The sequence below is a fragment of the Natrix helvetica genome (assembly GCF_964273705.1).
Source record: "Natrix helvetica genome assembly, chromosome: 3".
NCBI lineage: Eukaryota > Metazoa > Chordata > Lepidosauria > Squamata > Natricidae > Natrix > Natrix helvetica.
The window spans coordinates 108,923,201-108,948,870 of record NC_138549.1 but is presented as its reverse complement, the minus strand read 5'-3'; the positions used below and the strand labels follow the sequence as shown (position 1 = coordinate 108,948,870).

Sequence of the window (25,670 nt, the reverse complement as noted above, 5' to 3'; positions counted from 1 at the left end):
TCTGTAATAAAATTTCCCCCGATGGAGTGAGTTATCTCCACATGGGAGCCAGGGATTCAATTTTTTTTACTACCGGTTCTGTGGGGGTGGTTTGGTTTGGTGGGCGTGGCTTGGTGGGCGTGGCAGAGAAGGATGCTGTAAAATCGCCATTCTCTCCTCACTGCAAGGGAAGGTTACTGCAAAATTCCCATTTCCTCCTGATCAGCTGGGACTCGGGAGGCAAAAAATAGATGGGGGCAGGGCCAGTCAGAGGTGGTATTTACCGGATCTCTGAACTACTCAAAATTTCCGCTACCGGTTCTCCGGAACTGGTCAGAACCTGCTGAATACCCTCTCTGATGGCAGCCATTGGTTTAGCTTCCTTTCAGACAGAGAGCTATGCTTGGAACTTACCTGTTCTGTTCTCTAAAGGAGTATCTGCGTTTGGCTGGTATCATAAAGATTGCCCTGGAACGGAGGGAGTTGCAAAATGCCTGACGGAACTTTTTCATTCTGTAGATTTGCAAACCATTCCATGTGTTGATCTCATGGTACATGGATGGTCCCAATTCTGCAGCCTTTCAAGAGCATGTCTCCAGAATCTACGATTACCTTTGGTAAGATTCCTGATGCCAAACCCTTTCAAAACCCTTTCTCACCACATGTGACATATAGGAGAGGTGTTTGTGGATCATGAGGACAATGGAAGATGTCACCCAATTTCCCCCTGTTTAAAGTCCTCCAGCTGCAACACTTGAGAACCCCATCTATCCTTATCAACAGCCTTGCTTGATGGGAAATCTAGGCTTTGTAATCTATCACAGAGACATAAAATTAGGGAAAGTTGCCCAGAACAGTGCCACTGTAAAATCCAGAGCAGATTTTAGGTTCTGCAGAGATCTGTCTTCCCTTTTCCCCTAGAAATCACAGTGGCCAATGTCTAAGGTTAATTCCAGAGAATTTTCATTCATGAAAAGAGGCTTTAGAAAGATATTATCATCTGCGTCCCATTTTTAAATATTCTGCATGCCGTCGTGCTCCCATACTATGCCTTTAAATTGCCCTTCTAGCCTTTGCACATACTATAATCTGTCTTTTTTATACATCTATGCAGGCTGACAGACGAGGGGATGATAATGAAGGTAAGATTGTGGAAAGGAAATTGGTTATTGTTAAAGCCCATCTGCCCTTTTACTGCTTTGCAGGCTGGAGTCAAAAAATTTTTTTTGACAGCAATTGTTTTTTTTAATGTAAAATAATGGTTGTTTGACAATCCCCATGGACCTCTTTTACCACGTCCATGTTAATTAAGTGATCTAAATCATAATATAATTTGTACGTGGTATAGGATGTTCTGTAAGCCCAGCCATTATGGTTTACTTGATATGGCATAGTTAAAACAAAGCAATTGTTTTGGGGCATTGTGAGAACTCAACCAATATGTCGCTTGATCCTCAATTTGGATCAGAAAGGACATTTGCACCAAGTGGAAGTATAAACAACTTTGAGTCCTCTGAAGTACTAACTCTTTATTATGGCTTCTGTAAACACTAATCTACTTCATTAAATGTGTAAAATGTTATAATCAATTTTAGTTAGATCATGTGAATATGGAGAGGGAGAGGGGGAAAAGCCGAAGGAATTCTTTCCTCTTCTTATTGTCACTTGCTCTGCTTTGACTCTGCAAAAGTCTAGACTTGAAGAGGAGTGGATGTTTGACACAGCATTAATGTGGAAGCACTGTAAGTTTTGAAGTATGGTCTAATCAGAGGTGAAATGCTCTGAAGTCTGGTTTGCTTCATGCATGCATGTTTGCCAAAAGCACGCTTCGCGCGCATGCGCACCTTAGGCACTAAGAAGCCTTTTCTGAGTCTGCAAAGGTAAGTAGAATAGCGAAAGAGGGGGGTGGAACAGCTGTGCCCCGCAATCTATATTCTCTAGAAAGCAGGATTTCCTGTTTTCTAGCAAATATAAATCGTGCGGCACAGCTGTTTGTCGCATAAATGATTGTCGCAACTTTTTTTTTTACTTTTTTAAAGCATTCGGGTGAACCTGTAGTAAAAAAATAGTTTAAAAAGTTTTTTTTAAAGTTCCGACAATCAGCAATGTGACAATCAGCTGTGCCACGCGATTTCTAGACGCGGCCCAGCTGATCGTCACAGAGCTGACTACTGGTTCGCCCTAAATGATAGCATTTTTTACTACTGGTTCAGGTGAACCGGTAGCATTTTTTACTACAGGTTCGGGCAAACCAGCTCGAACTGGTAGCATTTTACCCCTGGGTCTAATTCAGAACAGGAGCTCCTAGATTTTGGTTGAGTGCTGTGAACATTTTCTCAGTGGCGGGAGCACTGTTTCTCAAATTTGACCATATTAAGATGAGTTGACTTCAACTTCCAGAATTCCTCAGCCAGCAAACCTAGGTGAGAAATTCTAGAAGTTGAAGTCCACATATCTTAAGGTTGCCAAAGTTGAAAATCACTGAGTTAGATTGTACATTAATTTATTTAAAAAGACAGTAGACTACCCTTCGTTAGATGTATTGAGGAAGAAGATAGATAAAATTTATCAGGGATGCTTTAATATGGATTCCTGCATTGAGTGGACAAGTTAGGCTTGATGACATCAATGGATAAAAAGAGGAATTTGTCTTTTTTTTAAAAAAATTAAACTATGTCTATTTTTCTTGTCTAAGGTGATGGGATCTCAAACCTGGGATGCTTCATTTACAATTTTTGGTTTTCTAGAGGTATATTTTCCTATTATATTCTTGTTCATTTGTCGTGCTAGAAAGACTTAACATGGTTTTAAAAAGCTTTTCAAAGTTTCTGGCCATTAATATAATATGTGATGTATCTCAATCTCATCTTCAAAGTTAGAAGTGTTTAAAGAGATCATCAGGATATTTGATAGTTTCTGGTTTTAGGAGACAATGTCAAAAGGATAGGCCAGGTTACATTAACAGACGAAAAGCACCTGTTCAATACCTGTTCAGGCAAAGCTTTACTTTGCCCCAGGAAGAGATATTCCAATGGCTCTCATCTGTTTTGGGTGTTCAGATCTTTGATCATTGATCAAATGGATTGATTTTGTGGGAGTTGCAGTCTAAACAATATCTGGAAGCACCAGGTTGGGAGATAAACACAGTGCAAATATTTTCAAGTTATCCTTCAATTGTCCCGGTTCATGATAATCATGTCACTTTTACATAATATTTAAGAAACAGGAATCTTATTGATAATAGAAATATTTCTTAGAATCATATTCAGCAAACAGAGCATTAATAAAGAAAAGTTTCATTCATGGTCGCTACTTACTTATGATTGAAAAACATGCATTTCATTAAGAAGCTGTGTAAAGTTTTGCTTTCCTGTAAGAGGCCTGTATTTTTTTAAACTTATTGACATTCATCCATTTTATAATCTTTTTTTTTTTCATTTTCTAGGCTGGTATCCAAAATAACCCGGAGTATAATACCTGCCTGAAAAAAGCTCATTCATTTTTTAAATGTTCTCAGGTAAGAAGCTGGCTTGGAATCACATATACTAGACGTTAATATTGACTTTAGAGAAGTACCATCAATTTGATTCCACAAGGGCAGGATCTAGTAATTGCAGTTGTTTAAAAACCATATCATGCATGATACATGGAGGCTGTTTCAGTAAGCAAATACTTCTTTTAAGATATCCGCTAATTCCAGATCCAGTTTTAAAACTGTTTACTTAAAACTGTTTACTCAAACTGTTTACTTGGGCTACCTATCTCTCAGTGGCTTCTGATCATAACTTATAGTTTTGGCATGCATGCTGGCCAGCTGACAGGGCAACGCCTTGCGTGCCCTGACAAATGGCTCGGTGTGCCACCTTTGGCACACATGCCATAGGTTTGCCATCACGGGTCGAGTCAGTCTCAAATTAGTAAGATGACAATGGCAAACCATTTCCAAAAAAGGCCGCCATAAGAACTTGACTCAGTGAGAATCAAGATAGACTTGAAAAAAGTAATCCTTGCTGCAATATGCATCACAAACCTGTTGGTAGGAGGGGGATTGGCACTGAGTAACAGCCTTCACTTTGCTGCATGGACATGGTGTCAGATGAACCAAAACATGTTTTTTGCCATTGTAAATTGCAATTAAGATGCTATTAATGCCTTCTTTAGGTCGTGGATAATCCACCCAACTACCAGAGATACTACCGTCAAATGAACAAGGTACTTTCAAAATCTGATTGTGTGTAAAACATAACCAATAGAAAGGAAACCCTCAGAGGTCCAACTAATAGAAGTTATAAAGAAGAGAGAAATAAATATTTGATACATAGCTTTTCACATTTTCTCTTAAATCAGCAGCCCCCAACCTTTTGGGCACCTGGGAGCCATTCCATGAAGGCCAGGGTGGAGGTGGGGAATGATTTCATGCACTGTCTGTGTTAGATTCGGGCAACGAGAGGACAGACTCCAGACAATTGTGACAACAGCTCTTTATTAGTTAGGTAGTAGTGATCCAGCTGAATACGGGGTCATGCAGCTCCCCTTTTATGGGGAGCTGGCAGACCTCCCGTCCAATCAGAATAACCCCTTGTTCCCGCCCTGGCGGCGGACCTGAGTGGAGACTACAGCAGTTTATGCAAATATCTAACACCTCTCCCCTCTTAGATGGAGTGTTCCTGTTTGTTACAAAGTCCTGTAGGTAAGCAGGTTTCTGCCTTGCTCTGGTGGACCTGCGTAATTCGGGTTGCGCCTGAGTTGGTGCTTGATCGGAGTGTTCTTTTTGTTCCTCCGACCAGGTTGGGGATTGTTGATTCCACTCGCTCGGGACATGCTCCGTTCTTACGCCGGCCTCTGGTTCCACCCTCAGTTCCGCTGTGCTGTAGTCGTCTGTGATGGGTGTGTAGGGTTGTTGTGTCGGCACTCCTTCCGATCGTATAAGCTCCTCGTTAGATGACCTCAGGCTGGAGTGAGTTAGGCGACCTCGGAGTTGGTCGATATGTCTTTTCCAGTTCCTACCGTCCTCCAATTCTAACAAGTAAGAACGAGGCCCGGTGATGCCTATTACCTTTGCCGGAATCCACAGCGTCCCCCCTGCATAGTTGTGGGCGTATACTGCATCTCCTATGCTAAAATTCCGGATTTTGCTCGTGGAGTCTGGGGGCGATGTGGCAGAGTAATTTGGGTGTAGCCGGTCTAGGTGAGACCTCAGCCGGCGACCCATGAGGAGTTCAGCGGGGCTCCTTCCCGTCGTGGCACTAGGGGTAATGTGTTGTATTAGGAGGTAATGGTCAACCCGTGTTTGCCAATCACCCGGGCCCATCCTAGCGAGGGCCCCTTTTGCAGCTCGCACCATTCTCTCCGCCTGACCATTTGACGCCGGATGGAATGGCGCGACGAGGGCATGCCGAATTCCCTGACTCGCTAAATAGGATTCGAATTGCATGGCCATGAACTGGGGCCCGTTGTCGGAGACTAGAACATTGGGCAGGCCGTGCGTGTAGAAAAGTCTCCGTAGTACCTTGATGACCGCCTCTGCCGTGATCGAGGTCATCAGGACTACCTCTAACCATTTGGAGTATGCATCCACAACTATTAAAAAGGTCTGGCCCTGAACTGGTCCTGCGAAATCTATGTGTATTCTCGACCAGGGTGCCTGCGGTTTGTCCCACTCCGTAGCGGGCGCTTCAGGGGGAGCTGGTCTGGACTCTTGGCACGGATTGCAAGTGGCCACCCATTCCTCTATCTCCTTGTCCATGTTAGGCCACCAAACGTAGCTCCTTGCTAATGCTTTCATCCTTACAATACCTGGATGCCCCACATATAAAGCTTCTAGTACATTCTTCCGCAGTTTGTGCGGTATAACAACTTGATCTCCCCACAGTAAACAACCTTTCAAAACCGACAGTTCATCCCGCTTAGACCAAAACAGTTTGAATTCGGGTCCCACAATCCCTTTGGGCCACCCCCTCCATACCCAAGTTTGCACTTGTCTGATTACGTTGTCCTTAGCAGAAAATCTAGCAACGTCCACAGAAGATACCGGTCCTGTGTCCAAACAGTCAATCAAAAGAACCGGTGTTTCCGGAGTGGGGTCGGCCAACAGTTCCGGTAACGGGCAACGGCTAAGCGCGTCCGCGTGTCCCAACGTAGTACTCGGTCGGTGTACCAGTTTGTAGGAGTACGCAGCCAGGAAAACAGTCCACCTGGTCATGCGCAGGGAGAGGGAGACCGGTGTGGGTCGGTTTCCCGCCAGTAGACCCAGCAATGGTTTGTGGTCCATCACAAGTTCGAAATCGCGGCCGTAGAGATATTCATGAAAACGCTTGACTCCCGCCACAGCGGCCAATGCCTCCCTGTCTAGTTGGCTGTAGTTACGTTCCGCCGATGATAATGTCCTTGAGTAGAATGCGATGGGGGCTTCGTTTCCATTTGGCATTCTGTGGCTGAGTACTGCGCCGATGCCGAAAGGTGAGGCATCGCAAGTTAACACCAGAGGTAGGGTTTGGCTGTACTGGATTAGCAGAGAGCCGGCCGTCAGCAGGCACTTGACTGTGGCGTAAGCGGCCGCCTCGGGACGTCCCCAGGTCCATTCGGCGTTTTTTGCTAGAAGTCGGTGCAACGGTTCAGCAACAGTAGCCTTCTGTCTGAGAAAGACGCTGTAGAAGTTAAGAAGTCCGAGGAAGGCCTGCAATTCGGTCTGATTTCGTGGTGTGGGGGCGTCCTGAATTGCCTTAATTTTTTCCCGATGTTGGGTGTATTCCCAGTCCATCGATCCTGTAACCCAGGAATTCTACGCTGGGCACGTTAATTTGGCATTTTTCCTTTTTCAGGTGGAGACCCTTTTCTCGAATTCTGGCCAAAACAATCCTAACACGTTTTAATAGTTGCTCCTCATTTGCAGCCGATACTAAGATGTCGTCGAAATAAGGGACGACTCCTGGTATGCCCTGCAAAAGCCGTTCCATGACGCTTTGGAATAGTCCCGGAGCAAAACTTACGCTGAATTGTAAACGGTTGCATTTAAATGCACCCCTGTGCATCACTATAGTTTGGCCCTCCGCCGTGGCGCTATCCACTGGCAGCTGCTGGTAAGCTTGTGCCATGTCTAATTTTGCAAAAATTTTTCCTGGCCCCAATGAGTGTAATAGGTGTTGTACTACGGGCACAGGATATGCGCTCTCTTGGAGAGCGACATTAATTGTGCATTTATAGTCCGCGCAGATGCGGACTGACCCATCTGGCTTAACCGGGGTCACGATTGGGGTTTCCCAACTAGCGTGGTCGACTGGTTCAAGGATTCCTTGCTCGACCAGCTTATCTATCTCCTTATCAATTTTGGGTCGGAGCGCAAAAGGCACTCTCCTGGGTTTGAGTCTGATGGGTGCCACATTTGGATCCAAATTAAATGAGATTGGTGTCCCCACATACTTACCAAGGCCGGGGCTAAACACATCCTCGAACTCCTTAAAAATTTCCTCGGAGCTGCTGTTTCCCACGGCGTTGATGCCTGTGACTTCCAGTCCCAGGGCTTCGAACCAATCCAGTCCCAGGAGACTTTGCAGTGGCGCGCTGGCTATGGTCACGGGCAGATGGGCTGGGATGTCTTTGAACTGGACTCGGAACGTGCCTTGACCCACGATGGGGACCCTGTTCCCCTGGTAATTGCGAAGCAGGATGTCTGGTTTCCGCAGTTGGTGCTTCTTCAGGTTGGGAATCGCCTTTTTCATTGCTGACCACGAGATGATCGTCAGCGATGATCCCGTGTCGACTTCAAGCTCGCATGGGGAGTCCTCAAGGAGGACAGTGAGTTTCAGCTTTTTAGGTTGCTTTGTGCGGACCTGTCCTATCGTTTTGAGATAGGTTCCTAGTGGTTCTTTCTGGGGATACTCTCTCTCGGCTGACTCCCTTGGTTCTCTTTCTGGGCGCCCTTTGTTTTTCCGCCAAGCCCCTGGGGTGGACTTCTGTTGGCGGTAAGATGGCGGTTGCCATGTTGTGGCAGGGACTTCGCTCTGACACACTTTTACAACGTGTCCTACTTTGTCACAGCACTGGCACACCACGTCTCTAAAACGGCAGGTAGATCGGGGGTGTTTTCCTCCGCAGCTTGCGCATGGCGGCAAACGGGATTCGAATTTTCACGCCGGTTTTGTGTTGCTACTGCGCATGCGATGGCTGTCTTCGCACTCGCTGTCCTCGGTCTCCTGGTCGGTGGCCTCGTGATGCACCTGGGTCTGTCTGGCCCCGGATTGGGGTACGCCGTACTGGCGTTGCAGCGTTTCTGTTGATCTGTCCGCCGATTCTGATGCCCTTGCCTCATCTAGTGCGATTTGCAGGGTTAAGTTGGGTTTTGCCAACAACCGTTTCTGCAAAGCAATGTCCCCCACTCCACATATGAGGCATTCTAGGATGTGTTCGTCCAGATTCCTGAATTCGCAATACGTTGCTGCCTTTTGAAGTGCTGCAACGTATTGGTTGATGGATTCGTCCGCTTTCTGGTTCCTCATGTGGAATTCGTGGCGGCGAACGTGGCGGGAAGGTTTTGGCGCGTAGTGCGTCTGTAGCGTCTGTTGTAGCGCCATCCATGTTACCGCCTGGATGGGGGTTGGCTCCGATAGATCCCTGGCCGTTTCTAAGACCTCTCGACCACAGTAGCCCAGGAACATGTTCTTTTTCTGGGAGTCCGGTAGTCCCATGAGATCGTTTGCCTCGAGGAAGCATTCAAATCTCAACATGTAGGATTCCCAATGTTCGGCTACTGGGTCGTACGGGGTTGGTGGAGCGTGCATCGCCATCTTGTCCTGCGTTTGAATTTGCCGCGCTGAGATGGCTGCCGGGATTCCCGCCGATTCCCAGGGCTGGATCGATTCTGTAGATGCTTGCTAGTAGATTTTTGTCTTATCTGCCTCTCGATCCCATCCTCGTCGCCAGTGTTAGATTCGGGCAACGAGAAGACAGACTCCAGACGATTGTGACAACAGCTCTTTATTAGTTAGGTAGTAGTGATCCAGCTGAATACGGGGTCGTGCAGCTCCCCTTTTATGGGGAGCTGGCAGACCTCCCGTCCAATCAGAATAACCCCTTGTTCCCGCCCTGGCGGCGGACCTGAGTGGAGACTACAGCAGTTTATGCAAATATCTAACAGTCTGGGTCCTGTGCATGCACAGATGGGGCTTTGCTTTCTTACGTGGCCTGGTTCCTGACAGGCTGTGAACTAGTGCCAGTCTACAGCCTGGGGGTTGAGGATGCCTGCCTTAAATAGATATTTGTGGTCCAGAAATGCCTTTCCTAAAAACCTTAATTAATTCTAGTGAAAGAGAAAAATTAATTTCTTCAGTGATTTTTTACCAACTTGGCTATATCCTTGAAGGAGATTCCAAAGCATGTTCCAACGTTTTGCTTGCTTTTATTTGTTTCCTCTAAGCTTTATTCTGAGAGAGTTCTAACACAGAAATTTAAGAAACAGCTGTGCAGTAAAGCATATAACATATTAAAAGGTTCAAATGCATTAAAATAACTTTTCCTGATGCCTAAATTAAGAGTTATTGGATTCTATTAAATGATAATAAATCTAATAATGGAATAAAATGCCACCTAAATTCCATATTAATTGATGAGGATCAAAGATACCTGCACCATCTCTCCCTCCCTCCCTCCCTCTTTCTTTCTTTCTTTCTTTCTTTCTTTCTTTCTTTCTTTCTTTCTTTCTTTCTTTCTTTCTTTCTTTCTTTCTTTCTCCAACCCCCACTATCATACCATAAGGTAAGTCTGGGTGGCTTACAGTAAATATATATATATATATATATATATATATATATATATATATATATATATATATATATATATATATATATATATATATATTTAGATAAAAGATAAAATCTAAGGACATATGGGGAGGGTAGGATCTGTTGTTACTTATCAACCACTATGCTGTTTCCCCTACTGGGATGGCCTTCCCCTACAGAGCAGCTCTTTAGGCCAAAAGGATAGGAGGGTTGGGGCCAACTTCACAAGATGTTCCAGAGGGCAGGAGCAACAACAGACCCCACCAACCAGAATAAGTGGGCCGATGGGACCCACAGCATGCCTCCCGCTGGCACAAGTGGGATGGAACAATCACAATGGGGTGACACAGTCCCACAAGTAACCTTCCATAACTGAGTCTAGAGCTGAAATATAGATTCTTTTCTTTTATGGAGCAAGCAATCTATTTATTTATGTTATTTATTTATTTAGTTTGTCAAATATGTAAAAGATAACAGGTATAAGTATAAACATAAATATGAACCCAGTAAATGAGTACAAATAAATGGAGAAAGTTGGACAGGGACTGTAGGCACGCTGGTGCATGCCATCTTACAGACCTCTTAGGAATGGGGTGAGGTCAACAGTAGACAGTCTTAGATTAAAATTATGGGGGTTTGGGGATGTAACAACCGAGTCAGGTAGTGCATTCCAGGCATTGACCACTCTGTTACTGAAGTCATATTTTCTGCAATTGAGTTTGGAGGGTTTACCTTGAGTTTGTATCTATTGTTTGCTCATCTATTATTGTGGTTGAAGCTGAAGTAGTCATTGACAGGTAATCTCCAAAGAAACATCTTATTAATATCTTTTTTTAAACCACTAGGGAGGATTCCCATTCAGCAATCGGGACAACGACTGGATAGTCAGTGACTGCACTGCTGAAGCAATCAGGGCATTGATGTTACTTGAAGAACAGTGTCCTTTCATAGAAGATCACATAGCTCCACAACGTATCTTTGATGCTATCAATGTGGTGAGTGCAGGGAACCCCAAATAGAAAACATGGCATTATGGTTAATGAGGTTTCTGAGGGCTGGAGGGAAGGTGATAAAACATGCATTTATTTTGGAGTATCTCATTCTGCAGGAGTTGGTGGTAAATGACAACACTTTCTCTTTGACAAATTTGTCCAAGAAGGGATGAGAGAAAAAGTTTGGTCCATACCCAATCCCCACACACGTCTGGTAAACGTGTGGGGATGGATCAGGATCAAATTTTGTGTATCAAATTTGTACACAATTTAGGAAACACTTTTTTCCATGTTGGCAAAATTTTGCAAGACAATCTCAAAGCATTTAAAATTACCAAATACCGTGTTCCCCAGAAAATAAGACAGGGTCTTATTTTATTTTGACACCCCCCCCAATAAACGGCCTTATTTTCGGGCAGGTCTTATTATTTTTGAGGTGCAGGAGGCGGCGAGCGTGGTCACCTCATGGCTGCTGCTATCTTGCAATATTTTCAGGAAAGGCTTATATTAGCACATGCGCTCAAAAGTCTGATTGGGCGTATAATCCGGGGAGGTCTTATTTTCGGGGAAACGGGATAATAAAAAAATCTTATAAAGAAAATTGCATGGGGAAAAAAGCAGTCTTTTGAAAGAACAGGCACAAAAATGGATAGACGAAAAAGAAGGTTAAAAATATAAATGTACAGATTTGGAAACCTGGGGAGAATAAACCATATCCAACAGGTTCAGTTGTCTCAAAGTTAAAGGATCAAAGTTGCAGTCAGACTAAAAAAGTTCTTAATTTTCTGAGAGTCAAACTGAATACATGCTGATAAATAGCACCGACAATAATAAGTTAGTCTGATTCATTCAATTACCTTATATTGTCAATATATTACTATATTTGTAGTAAAAATAAATTTTAATAATTAATTAATGATTTATAAAAATGAAACATATTCTGTTCTGAACTCTCATTTGGCTTTAGTCAATAGCAAGAGAACAGTTAATCCGAGACCATGTTAGGAGTTTCTGTTCTTTTACTCCTCATTTATCTGACATGGTTATGAGGATGAGGATGTGAGAAAAATATACATTATATATTTCTTTTCTGCATGAAGCAAGGCAATTGAAAAAATGGTCAAGAACACATAATAGTAACTGAGGAAAAGTATCATGGAAAGCAGAACTAAATTTCTGTTTGCGGCATGCTGTTCAAATTAGAAGTGCTGTGAAAAATAGAATTTGATAGCCATGAATACAATATTTGTATGAACTGTTTTCTGAGGATATTTTTCTATTGGACATAGCATGCATTTCGACTGAGACAGACCTTATCAGAACTTGGGGCATCAAAAACTGGCTTTGGTTTTCAATTGTTTGTAAAACTGATTGACATGGAACAATGGGTATTTTTAGAGGTGCATTACTACTAATATAATTACACATGAGCACTTAAGAGAACCCAGATAGTCCCCATTTAGTAACCACAACTTGGACCAGCAACTCACTGAGTGAAACTACAGTTGTGCTTATGATCTTATTTCAGCTTTCCTTTTACCTAAGTCAGTGGTTCTCAACCTGTGGATCGGGACCCCTTTGGGGGTCGAACGACCCTTTCACAGGGGTCGCCTAAGACCATTGGAAAACACATATTTTCGATGGTCTTAGGAACCGAGACACCAATTTTATGGTTGGGGGTCACCACAACATGAGGAACTGTATTAAAGGGTTGCAGCATTGGGAAGGTTGAGAGCCACTGACCTAAGTGATGTTGTGTGAAATAACTATTGTAGTGTGATTAAATTATTTGATTAGGATTACAGGTAGTCTTCAATTTACAACCACAACTGAGCCCAACATTTCTGTTGTTAAGTGAAACATTTGTTAAGGGAATTTTGTCCCATTTTACAACCTTTCTTGCATCAGTTGTTAAGTGAATCACTGCAGTTGATAAGTTAGTAACATTTTGTTAGGGGAATCTGGCTTCCCCATTGACTTTGCTTGTCAGAAGGTCACAAAAGGTGAGCACATGATCTTGGAATACCGCAACCGTCATAAATATGAACCAGTTTCCAAGCAACTGAATTTTGATCACATGATCATGGGGAAAGGTCGTAACTGTGAAAAAAGGTCATGTCACTTTTTCAGTGCCTTTGTAACTTTGAATGGTCACTAAATGAACTGTTGTAAGTTGAGGACTACCTGTACCAAGATTTAATAATATTTGGCCAGTAAAATCAGTCTTAATGAATTGAAATGACATTGTTTTTAAAGGAAGGACTAAATCTGTGACGGTGAACCTATGGCTCCTGAAGGCTCCGGAGGGTGAAAACGGCCCTACAGATAAACTGGAAGTCACCGTTCCTGAACTTCCAGTTTGCCCATAAGGCTGGTTTTTCATCCTCCAGAGGCTTCAGGGAAGCCCCTGAAGCCTCCGGAGAGCTGTTTTTGCCCTCCCCAGGTTTCTAGAAAGCCTCTGGAGCCTGGGGAGGATGGAAAAAGTGTGCCAAAAGTGGGGTGGGGGGGTTGTCATGCTGGTTGCACATGCATGCGCACGGGGGGTCATGCATGCATGCGTGCTAGGGTCACATGCATAGCATTATGGTGTCGCACGTCCTCTCATGCCCCCCCCCCCTGTGCTCCCTCCGCTTTTGGCATACAATCCAAAAAAGGTTAGCCATCACTGGACTAAATGTTGCTTTGAGATTTAGAACCGTGGGATCATGTGCTGATCTGCCCTCAACTTTCCTCCACAGCAAATATTCATAAGTAACTTCAAATATTGAATAGGCAGTACATAAACAAAAGGAATGGTGATCTAATTACTCTTGAGTTTTAGGTCATCTATGTGTACAAATATTAACCAAGATATTTTGTTGCTTGATGTAAAGGAGAAGATAACGCTTTCTTTCAAAAGTGAACTTTTACGATATTCCGATAGTGACAGTAAAATATCCGTCATTCTACCTGATTCATAGTACACACAACTGGGCCTGCTAAAATCAACTGTCTAATGCCCCTTGAATTTGTGCCTAATTTTTGTGGGAGGTGTCTAATAACGTCACTTCTAATGCCACCTGTTTCTTCCCACCTCTATTTCGATAAATGTGCAGCTCCTGAACATGAGAAATTCCGATGGAGGTTTTTCCTCTTATGAAACCAGACGTGGAAGCTGGCTGTTAGAGGCCATAAACTGTGCAGAGACCTACGGTAAGAAGAAATTATCAGGTGTTATCTGCAAAATTCAGATTGGAGACCCTGATTGGAATGTAGCTAGTTTAGAGGGCATGGATACGGGCTCAGGAAATGAGTAAATTCCTTCGTTTCCTTCCGGATTGAGAGTACTCTCAATCTGTACCGACAGGCATAAGTAAACCAAAACCAGGAATTGTGTCTGGAAAACTCAGGCTATCCAGTCCAAAATAGTAATTGTTTCAAATTCAAAGAAGGAAGATGAGATGAATTAAGGAAATCTCTCAGCGGTGAGCAAAAACATGTTATTAACCAAAAGACGTGAACATCATTTAAAACCAACCACAGGCAATCATCACTTAATAATTGACTCATGCAACAACAATTTTCAGTTACAACTGTGATGAAAAACTAACTTTGCAACCAGTCCTCACATTTATGTCCATTGCAGGTCTGGAAAGAAAAGGAAAGATGAAATAAGACCATAAGCACAGTTTGGTTTCTCTTTCTGCTGCAAACTCTGACCAGCCAGGTCAACTTCACTTGATGAGTTACGGTTCCAGGTTATAGTTACTAAATGAGGATCACCTGTGTGCTCTTAAGTGTTCATGTCATTTTAATATAACTGAGCTGAAGAATCACAATATCTTGTATAGTTGTCGTATTGGCAGTCCTTTAATGTAGCCAAAATGAAGTCAGCCAGCTTCTTTGGTCACAGAGAGGCTAAGATACTGGAGTATTGCTGCCAGAGAATCCTATTTGAGTTTTCTAGCTTCCTACAACTACTTGCACATGTGACGCTTGCCTTGAAGATGTTCCAGAAATTATAGTGAGATCACAATGCCATGACTAGCTTCTTGATTGAAATCTAGATAGATACATAAGGGTTGGGCAAGTTATTATGCATGTTTATGAGTTTAAGGATTCAGGTTTCAGAACCTACCAATAGTAGGTGACCATACTGAGCCCGAGGAAAGAGTTAAACATCACATCAGTCTTGAGTTCCTTTGCACCCAGATCTGTAGTCATTTGAACAGCCTTGTTTCCTAAGTTATTGCACTTGTCACCACTTCTTTGAATAGTAATCCCCTGCATGAAAAATATGATTTTTGATTAGAAAGGTGGAGCCTTTTCTGAAATAGAATCTATACCATGGGCATTATACTTGATAGCTTTTTGCAAAATAAGTGAGTACATATAGTCTATTTTCCTTCAGGCTTGTGGGCTGCAGAGGTAGCAAGGGGTTCTCTGCCCAATTGCTGGGTGGATGTGGCCATGATAGGCGTGGCCCAGTTGGCCTCCTACACCACAGCTGGGGGGGGGGTTGCCCTCCCCGGGCTCTGGAGCCTTTCCTTGAGCATCTGGGAGGCGAAAATGGCCTCCCCATGCTCCGGAGGCCCTGGAGACCGGAAACTTCTGGTAGGCCCATTTTTGCCCTCCCTGAGCCTTGTGTGCGCCTTGCACTTAACTGCATCCCAAACAGGCCACGTGGGGACTCCTGGGAGAGGTGGATGGGACCAGCCAGGAGTGGGATTTGGGGGTTCTCCGAACTGCACAGAATCTTAGCTAGAGGTTCTCCCGAACCTCTGCGAACCCCCAGCAGCTCACTCCTGGCTTTAAGAAGAAAAGAACTATTGTTCTGTCCTTGTTTTCATCACTAGGCTTGCTATTTTTCAGTGCAATGTTTTTAGATAATTGGTATTACTATTGTAATCTAATGTCATTAATAGAAACCAATAGGAGACACCTACCGTATTTTTTGGAGTATAAGACACTCCAGAGTATGAGACGCACCTTAGTTTTTGGGGAGGAAAATAAGAAGAAAAAAAAATTCTGCCTCTGCCTACCAGCACCCATGGTATTCAGCTGACACATGGTAACAAGGTCAGCCAATGAATAGGCATAGCAACTAAGTCAGCCAATGAGGGCTATTTGGACTCTGAAATTTTCTGTGTGAGCAAGAACGAGACAGGAAGGAGCCTGGCTTAGCCGAGAACTGAAAGTGAAACTGCTTGTGTTTTGTTTGTATTTGCTACCTACCTCCGAAAACCTGCTTTTGGTAAAGTATTGTATATTATTATTATTTTGAATCCTGCTGAATCAGTTACTGTGCTTTCTGAATGTGATTGCTGCTGTAAACTCTGACCAGCCAGGTCAGCTTCAGCACTTATTGCAGCCTGATTCAGCACAGCTGATTGTCTGGTGGATTGGACTGCCGGAATATCCACAATCAGCTGTTTCAGGCTGCAGGGATTGCCACAGACCATTGCTGCCTCTATGCCTCATGTTTTTGGCCTCTGGTGGGGATGGATGGGGCTACATTCAGTGTATAAGACGGACCCAAATTTTCACCCTCTTGGGGGGGAGGAGGGGAAGATGCGTCTTATACTCCGAAAAATACAGTATACTTCAAAAACTTTCTTTATGTTTTCCAGCTGACTGTATGGTAGATCACACCTATGTTGAATGTACCTCATCAGTAATGCAGGGACTGAAACATTTCCAGAAGAAATTCCCAGATCATCGGAGAGAGGAAATCAGGTAGCTGAAACAGAGGAAATTCCCCAAAGCTGAGAAAGAAATCTGTGTTGTAAATTGAAATAGATTTTACTTAGAGCTTAGTAATAATGTACTTATAAATCTGATCCACATTGCCTCTTAGGTGAATCTTGCAACCCTGTGCCTTTACATTTTGAATTGGCAAATTTCAGTATAAATTTTCTTAGGGTTCATTTTCATGTTCACCTAACCACAACCCATAAGTATCCTAGTTATTAATTCTCAGTGGGAGGGGAGATAAATGAGGAATCCACCAGTCACTTACTTTAACTCGTCACTCATTAAAACAGCTAGACGATAGCAAGCTCTTACTACTGAGGCAAAAAGGGAAGAGGAATGAGGGCAAAACAGTGTGTACCAGTATACTTTTCTGCCATTTCAAGGACTAGTAGGTTACACTTTAATACTGCCCAAGAGTGGCCCAAAAGTTAGCAATTAAGTGACATCTCCCTAAATATTTAAAACACAAATACCTTCCACATCAGAAAATGATTTAGAGATTGGATAGTTCACTAATGATTTAACATAGATTAAATACAGAAGTGAAATCCCATTATTGAAAAGATCGAAGTTGCAATTCTGTTACTTATTTTGGAGTCGGTTCAAGAGAGAAGAGGGGCCTGTTAACTATAGTTTGACAATGCAAATTCCCTCTTTATAATATTTAATTAATTAATTTCTTTGCCATACATCTCGCTGCAAGGTAACTTGCACAGACTATTCCTGGAACTCTGTCTAGTTTAGATTTCACAGCCTTCCAATTACTTTATGTTTACTTGCAATCTTCAAACGCCCACACATTTTGGTACAATCTTCAGGTATGCTCATGCACTATTTCATCTAGATTTATTTCAGATAAATTTACAAGGCCATTTCTTTTGCTCTGTCCTCCCTCTAAGCAACCCATGATAAAGTTTCATAAATAGTTTGATTTAGAGATTATGCTCCAAAAGAGGCTAAATATAATAGCATTTAAGACGTGAAAGTTCATACTACATCCTCTGGAAGTTAATACTTTTAGTAGCTTACAAAGAGATGGACAGTATTCAAGTTATTTTGCCTTCAAGGAGGGGGGTGGGCAGCCTGGCCTGCTGTAACACAAATCACCATTACACAAGTTCTGCCACTATACAGGTAGTCCTCGACTTACCATCACAATTCAGTCCAACATTTCTGTTGCTAAGCAATACAGTTATTAACTGAATTTTACCTAATTTTACAACCTTTCTTGCCACAGTTGTTAGGTGAATCACTGCAGCTGTTCAGTTAGTGACATGGTTGTTAAGTGAATCTGGCTTCCCCATTGTCGTTGCTTGTCAGAATGTTGCAAAAGACGATCACATGACCCTAGGACACTGCAACCGTCATAAATATGAGTCTGTTGCCAAGCACCTGGATTTTGATCACATGACCATGGGGGTATTGCAGTAGTTGTGTGAAAAATGGTCATTAGTCACTTTTTTCAGTGTCGTTCGTAACTTCACTAAATTAATTGTTGCAAATTGAGGACTACCTATAAATAATTAACAAGTGAATCTTAAACCTCTCCTGGTTTAGAGGCCAGTCCCTGGAATCCAAGTTTTAAAATCTTGATCACTGAATGTCATTTTTTCTATTGACACACCTTGATTAAAATTCCATCCAGAAGCTTTTCAGTTCAATAGAATAGAATAGAATAGAATGGAATGGAATGGAATGGAATGGAATGGAATGGAATGGAATGGAATGGAATGGAATAGAATAGAATAACTTTATTGTCACTTTGAATGTACACCAATTGGCATACATTAATAATGAAATTTCATTGCATACAGCTCTTAAAGGGTCACCATCTCCAATTTTACACTTACATAAACATGACAAGGTAAATAAATAAATAAATACAAAATTATGTATATACCAACATATGACACAGAGAAACAAGATTACAGCACAATCTAGTTATATATGTTTATGGCACTATCTTAACCAAACCCTTTTATTTCTTTCTCTTCAGTGATACACTCCATAAGGGTCTGCAATATTGTCGTAATACACAGAAAGCAGATGGATCCTGGTTAGGGTGAGTTGCTTCCCATGGCTACTCAATGAATTTAGTTGCACTGCGCTTACAACATTTTGAAAAGGTTACTTTCACGAAAGGAAGGCATCTTCTTTAGTTTGTATTCATCCAGTGCTTTGCACAAGTGACACAACCGTTTAAAAACATCCTACGTTAAGACACAATGGGTAAAAACATGTTCAGTTATGGTGCTGTGCAACCTGAATCAAGTGGAGGGTTGCAACAGGGGATCAGGGCGCATTTTGGATGAAAACTTTGTAGGAGTCAGGTTTAAAGCAGAGGTGGTATGCTGCCGGTTTGCACCAGTTTGGGTGAACTGGTAGTGGTGGCGGCGCGAGGCTCCGCCCGCCCACCCTGACATTATCACAGACATTTGCTCCTACTACCGAACTGGTAGTGAAGATAATATGATACCATTACTGGTTTAAAGCTTTAAGAGCTTCCCAACTTCCCCCAAAGAGGGAGCTGAACCCATCACACTATCTGCACTTTGTTCAAAAAGCATTGATCTTAGTACATTTCCGTACTTGATTGGTTCATGGATCTCTCTTCCTTGCAGGAGATGGGGTGTGTGTTTCACATATGGCACTTGGTTTGCATTGGAAGCATTTGCATGCTTGGGATACACTTACCATAATGGGTAAGTAAGTTGCTTTTCTAGCAGAATATTAGGCTCAATGATTGACTGACAGCACCTCCATTTTTTACTTTGGAATGAGACAGGTGGACATACATTTATTCTGCTTTGTTGAAAACTCAATGTTAACTCCCTCAATTAATCTGGGTAGTTCATGGCCCATATTTCATATTTTTATAAGCTTTAGAAAAATCTGATTCACTTTAATATAGATAACTATACCAGGCAGCAAATACAAAACAAATAAACCAACAAAAAAAGCACACAAATTAAATTTGATATGATATACACAAATGGTATGGTGAGGAAGAAAAACCGTTTAAGAAACAGCACTTTTAACAGGATGTTATTCTATAATTCCGTTCTTTCATTTAGTTTCCAAGTTTGGAGAAGATAGTGTGAAAGTTTGAAGGTATGAAACAGTGAGATAGGAAATAATCATGCAAAAGATAAAGCGATTTCTGAGGGTTACATATTTCTGATTTCCTGCCACTTTCTTTCTCATTATACATAAAGAAAAATAAGTCATTTCACTAGTAGTTTCTCCTGCTGGTTTTCATCATAAATGTTTCACCTAAATGTTGTGTTGCCTGGAATTCACTTGAATGGAACCCAGTCCCATTATGGAACAGATCAAATCACAGAATCATAGGATTAAGACAGGACCTTGGAGGTCTTCTAGTCCAACCCCTTGCCCAAGGCAGTTATCAACTATATCATTTTTTAAAAGAAAATTAGTACGTGTCATATTTTCCAGACTGGCATGCAGCGAGGTGACCAAAGCCTGTGCCTGGCTGGTCTCCAAACAAATGAAAGATGGCGGTTGGGGAGAAGAATTTGAATCCTACAAGTTTCGCAAATATATTCAGCATACCATTTCCCAGGTCCACCAGACTGCATGGGCTCTGTTGGGATTGATGGCTGCTAGGTAAGTGCAAAGACCTACCAATGTTTCTTTTAGGGAACCCGGATGCGAAGGAAAGGAACACAAATTAGCACTAGGCAGTAATCCTTTTGGATGTTTTAACTTGCCAAGCAATTTCCAGAAGATACATGAAACTTAAATTTTCTCTTTTGTCGAAATGTTACTGGCATTGTAGTAATATCACATTAGAAATTCTGTATAATCTCTGGACTCCAATAGTGGAGGAATAACTACCCAAAGTTTTAGAGGATTGTTGTTTTCATCCTGATTGTCAGATTTGGAAGCCATTTTTTTATTTTAGCTTCCTGACTGCCACATATTTTAGCCTGGAAAATCGGGAAGGTGTTTTTTTGTTTTTTGTTGTTGTTGGAGCAGTGGAAACTTAGCCATAACAACTTTCTTTACTCAATTGTCAAGGACATTTGCCTGCACCTGGATGGGAGTGACGGGATTGTTTCCAGTTGTGTTTGAAGAATAGATTGGACCATGTGATGAACTTGTGGGTGTTGAGCAGGGTTGTGAACTTTCAACGGGGTGGGGAAAACTTGGATGCTTTCAGATTCGGGGTTTCCCAGATGTGCCAACATGGCATCTCTAATAAATTGGAACTTTGAGGAACTTCAGACCTTAGAGTTTTATTTTGTTGAGGGTGTTTCTTGGAACCTTGACACTGATCTTTCTAACTTATCTTAGTAAAAAAAAATCATTCTTGTTCTAGAAAACCAAAACCAAAACTTTCTGACTGAGTCTCTGCTGTCAGAACGAATGACCATTGTTCCATTTGCCTTGCAGGTATCCCGATGTTCGTGTTCTAGAAAGGGGGATCCAAGTTTTGATTGACAAGCAGCGAGCCATTGGGGACTGGGCTCAGGTGTGTGAATAGCTGTAGTTTTTATCCAATCAGGTAGAGCAGGGTGGCTCATATGGTTAAGACGCTGGGTTGGAGGTTAGCAAGCCTGTGTTTGAGACCTGAGTGCTGTTGCACAGTGGGGTGGGTGTCCACCATTCACTCCAACACCTCAATGCAGACATGAAAGGAGCCCCCACAAGTGTCCCTCAGGCAACAGTGATGTCACCAGCTATCTGGAGGGGCCTTTAAAAAGGGTGCCTCTGACAAGAACGGGACAGGAGCCAATCAGGTCTTCCAAATGTACAAATGCAAATACTAAGAGACTGAGATAGATAATATATTTTCTTTTTGATGTCGTTGCTGCTAGAAAGATGCTCCCCCACTGTTGGTTTATTGCAACATCTGTAATGCAACATCTGTAATGTGTGATAGCAATATGACGGGGGTGGGGGGGCAACCTGCTAATTTTTGCTGTCCTCTCCCTTGCACTGGACTAGCCCTTTCCCCAAAAGCTTCCTTGGGAGATACCCATCTAAATGAAAACATGGAAACATTCACATTCTTAGCACAACACAACATGTAAGACCAAGACAAAGATTAGTGTGATTTGGTAGGAAAGGTGCGTTCACTTGTCCTTCAATCAGCAGCTTTCTTGTAACACAAAGGCGGCGACAATGGTGAATTCATTTGCTTAGATCTGGTTTTGCCATACAGAATTTGGATATTTGCTCTGAGATGGCAAAATATTTTTCAGAGGACTAAGTTACACATTACAGTTCTAAAACATGGTGAAGTAAATGTCGGCACTAGTATTAAAAAAAAAAGAAGAAGAAGAGCTGTACTGATTAAGAAAGATTAATTTTCTTTTTTAACACCCTCCTGGTGTCTGTCTTCCTCTCTGCTGGTTGAGGAGATTATTTTGCCTAGTCTAATAAGAAGGCTGCCTTGACTCCAAAGAGTTAGAGAGCTGATACATTCACCTTATTTAACAACTAAGTTCTGGGCAATGTATGAAAGAGGTTTGTTTTTTGTATGAGTAACTATCACATCTTGTTGTTTGGGATTTTATCTTTAACTAGCTGATAACCCAGCATTGCCTGGGTATTTATTTATTGGAGAAAATGTCTGGACCAAATGTAATTTCTAATGTTGGATTTTCCCCCTTACCAGAGTGAACTTGTGGAGTACTGTGAAGCCATTGCCATGGCAACTCCACTGTGCCATACAGTAGAAGCATTTTACGCCAGTACAGTAGAAGGCATTTTAACACACAACAGACTTCATCTTAATAGAACACCCCCCCTGAGGGGTGTTAGGGATGCCTTAACCCCACAGTATTTTTTTCCATAGAGTAAGTCATCTGTGTACCAAGTTTGGTTGAAATTCAATCTTACACGGGAGAAGACCCAAATACAACAAGACCAGCATGCATATATATATTCAAATCCCAGTAAGGATATGGCTAGCTGATGAGAGCTAATTAGCTCGAAATAGATCTATACTAGTCTCCCTTTATTTATTTATCAGTACAAATACAACATATATATATATATATATATATATATATATATATATATATATATATGTGTGTGTGTGTGTGTGTGTGTGTGTGTGTGTGTGTGTGTGCGTGCGTGCGCGCGCACACACACACACACACACACAGAAAGAGAGAGAGAGAGAGAGAGAGATGTGAAAGCATTAAAGCATAAGCAGGCTTTTTAGGACATTTCTTTCTTGCCTTTTCTTAGGGTGACATTGCTACCGGATTCTACAAAGCTGGCACCCTCCATTATTCAGCCTACCGCAACATCTTCCCTATTTATGCATTGGCTCGTTTTACCCATCTTTATCCTGATAGTCCTCTTGCTAACCAACATCTGAAGAATGGACCAATACATAATTCCAAGGAGGGCCAGACAAAGAAGCACTGAATAAGATTTATCAACATTCCAGGAAAAGTCAGCCTTGCTGTTTACACCATCATAAGATGTTTATCTTTTAACATTTTTGCTAAAGTATCAGCTAACTGGCTTTAAAAAAAAAACTGGATTAGTAGACTGAAATACTGTATTCACATTTTGCATTTCTATTATTTTTTTGTAAGCATCATTTTCTCAGTGCCTTCATGTCAAGTAATAAGGAGAGAGCCAAGGGAGTCTGCCATTTTTGCAAGCAGCAGTACAAAATACTTGTGTGGAAGTGAGTTTTGGCTGATGCCCAAACCAGTCAACCTAGCTGTCTCTGAAAATTTGCTCCTCCTGATTGCCACCCCACATGAGGAAGAAGATTAGGGGATGTTTTCTGCTAGTGGTTTTGGGGATGGAGGAGACAAGAGAGTAAGAACGTTGAGTAATATATTCATATTTGTTCTTGATGTGGAATAAATAAGGATAACATAATTTTCTAATATTCTGTTTGTATCAAGGTAGATACTGCCAATGACAAGAGTAAATTTCATGGTAATAATTTCATGCCAGCTCAAAAACCATTAGGTAGAACATTGACTTGGCCATGAAAAATTGTCAGAAGATACTGACAGCTGGTAGAGGACAGGGAATTTGAGAGAATCAGAGAGGCAACTGAGAGACTATGAAAGCTGAAGTCTAAAACAAGTGACAGCTATCAAATTTAGGGAGGCTGGACTGAAGATATATAAGGCATATACAGTATGTTCTTATATTGTAATGCAGTTTGGGTCCTACTCAATGTCTTTTGGAGATCTTCCAGAACCCAACATGTATTTGCCATAATTCTATTTTGTGCATAAGACAAAGAGATTTGAGATGTAAGATATAAGATAAAATATAAATGCAGTAGTATAATAAGTAAAATTGACAAAGAATTAAGCAGGTGTGTACGCATGTACTACACATTCTCTTTGTCACAAACCCACACAAATAGTAGCACTTCTTTGATTCCAACTGAAAATGGCTTTTTGAATTAAGTAGGACTTTTAGAAATTATACTGTATGAATTACTGTTGGATATCTAATTTAATTTGGGGAGTGACACACACACACACAAAGATGAAGATGATATGATGAAATACCTCTGGATCTGCTTTCTGTCTTGGTATGCCTGCATAGCTTACTCTTGTAAGTTGCCCAGAATTGCATTATTGGGAGAGGTGTGGCATATAAATTTAATAATAATGATGAAGATAATGATAATAATAATAGTTTTTGTATTAGAAAGCTGATTCACACATTATCTATGGGGAAGGGTGTTTTCCATATTCAAGAAGCTGTAGCTTGCATTTGAAAAATATTTCTTATGTGTGTTTATGTATATAATTAAACATTAAATGGAGATAGCTTAAAAGTGTAATGAGTGATAGGTTTTTCACCTCAGATCAGACCAAGAGAGGGTGATTAAATACCAATTGTGCTGGCCATGGGAGCTTTTGCACCAGAAATTTGTATATTCATAGTGGGGTTTATGCTGCAATTGTCATATTCTGATATTAGAATGAAGATCATGGATTTTTTTTTGAGTTGACATACACATTAGTTTGCCATTTGAATAAAATCAAAATGTTTACCATCATTTTCTTCCAATAAATACTTTCTAATTTAAGGCATATGATAGTGTAGTTTTATGTTCTCTGCTTTCTGACACGGTGAAACGCTCCAGCTACCTGGCCTTGATTTTGTTGGGGAAAGACTCATTGGTGAATTATGACATTTTTAAAAATAAATTACAAATGTTATAGAATATAAATGGAAGCAAAAGAAATATTAAATATACTAAAGATATAATCAGAACCCTTGCACATCAGATTCCTAAATTGTCAAACAAATACGGGTTTCTTTTTATATCTAACTAGCCAATAACCTGGGCATTGCCTGGGTATTTATTTACAATGTCTGGACCAAACGTAATTTCTAATGTTGGATTTTCCCCCTTGCCAGAGGGAGCCCCCTTGTGGAGTACTGTGAAGCCATTACCATAGCAACACTACTGTGCTGCACAGTAGAAGCCATTTTAAAGTACAACAGGCTGTATATTAACAGAACACACACCCTGAGGGGTTTTAGGGGTGTCTTACCCCCTCGGTAATTGTTTCCAGAGAGTAAGTCCTGTGTATCAGGTTTGGTTGAAGTTGCTCCAGGCATTCCAGAGTTATGCTGGAACATACACACACACAGCCCTCTTTTGGATAATAATAGCTACCTCATTCAAACTAAGAGAGCAAGATTCTTAAGTGGCTTGTAACACACATGGGAGGTTGTGGCCATTCAGATGCAGTGACGTGCGGTGAGCTTTACGGCTGGTGAGGCTGGTGACGTCATCAGGAAGGCGGGGAATGGGACCACGTGTGCTGGAGCCTGAGGCTGCCTCAGCCTCAAGTACACGTGATCCCATTCCCCGCCTTCCTGAGCGCGCTTCGCCGGCTCGCGTTCCGCAATCCCCAACAGCAGCTGCTTTTCTGTGCGTCTGGCGTTTAGGACATCCGGCTATCTACCTAAATGCCAGATGCACAGAAAAGCACTGAAAAGCACTTTGCCTCCAAGCCACTTCGTGTTGATGATGTCGCCGACGTCGCTGCTAGGCGCGGCCGGACGGAGGTAACCAGAGTGGCGCCGAGGGGTCCGGGCGGACGAAAGAGCGAGCGAGCGAGCGATGGAGGATCAGGCAGCCTGATCCTCGGTCGCTCGTCCGCCGGACTGCCTCGGCGCCACTCTCGCTACCTCCGTCCGTCCGTGCATGGCAGTT

At 42.1% G+C, this 25,670-nt stretch overlaps 1 protein-coding gene across 2 annotated transcripts in view; it reads left to right on the top strand.

Annotated features, from left to right (window-relative positions):
• LOC309390286 (lanosterol synthase-like) overlaps positions 1-23,118 on the top strand; it is a 32,038-nt gene extending 8,920 nt beyond the window's left edge. For both annotated transcript variants that reach the window (XM_081949466.1, XM_081949465.1), the window contains exons 10-22: positions 499-596; positions 1,094-1,121; positions 2,675-2,728; positions 3,425-3,496; positions 4,141-4,191; positions 10,601-10,750; positions 13,843-13,939; positions 16,357-16,462; positions 18,477-18,542; positions 19,102-19,182; positions 19,937-20,107; positions 20,897-20,975; positions 22,703-23,118. In XM_081949466.1, coding sequence (XP_081805592.1) covers positions 499-596; positions 1,094-1,121; positions 2,675-2,728; positions 3,425-3,496; positions 4,141-4,191; positions 10,601-10,750; positions 13,843-13,939; positions 16,357-16,462; positions 18,477-18,542; positions 19,102-19,182; positions 19,937-20,107; positions 20,897-20,975; positions 22,703-22,885 — 1,236 coding nt within the window. In that variant the 3' untranslated portion in view covers positions 22,886-23,118. The remainder of the gene's footprint in view (positions 1-498; positions 597-1,093; positions 1,122-2,674; positions 2,729-3,424; positions 3,497-4,140; positions 4,192-10,600; positions 10,751-13,842; positions 13,940-16,356; positions 16,463-18,476; positions 18,543-19,101; positions 19,183-19,936; positions 20,108-20,896; positions 20,976-22,702) is intronic.
• The last annotated feature ends 2,552 nt before the right edge of the window (positions 23,119-25,670 follow it).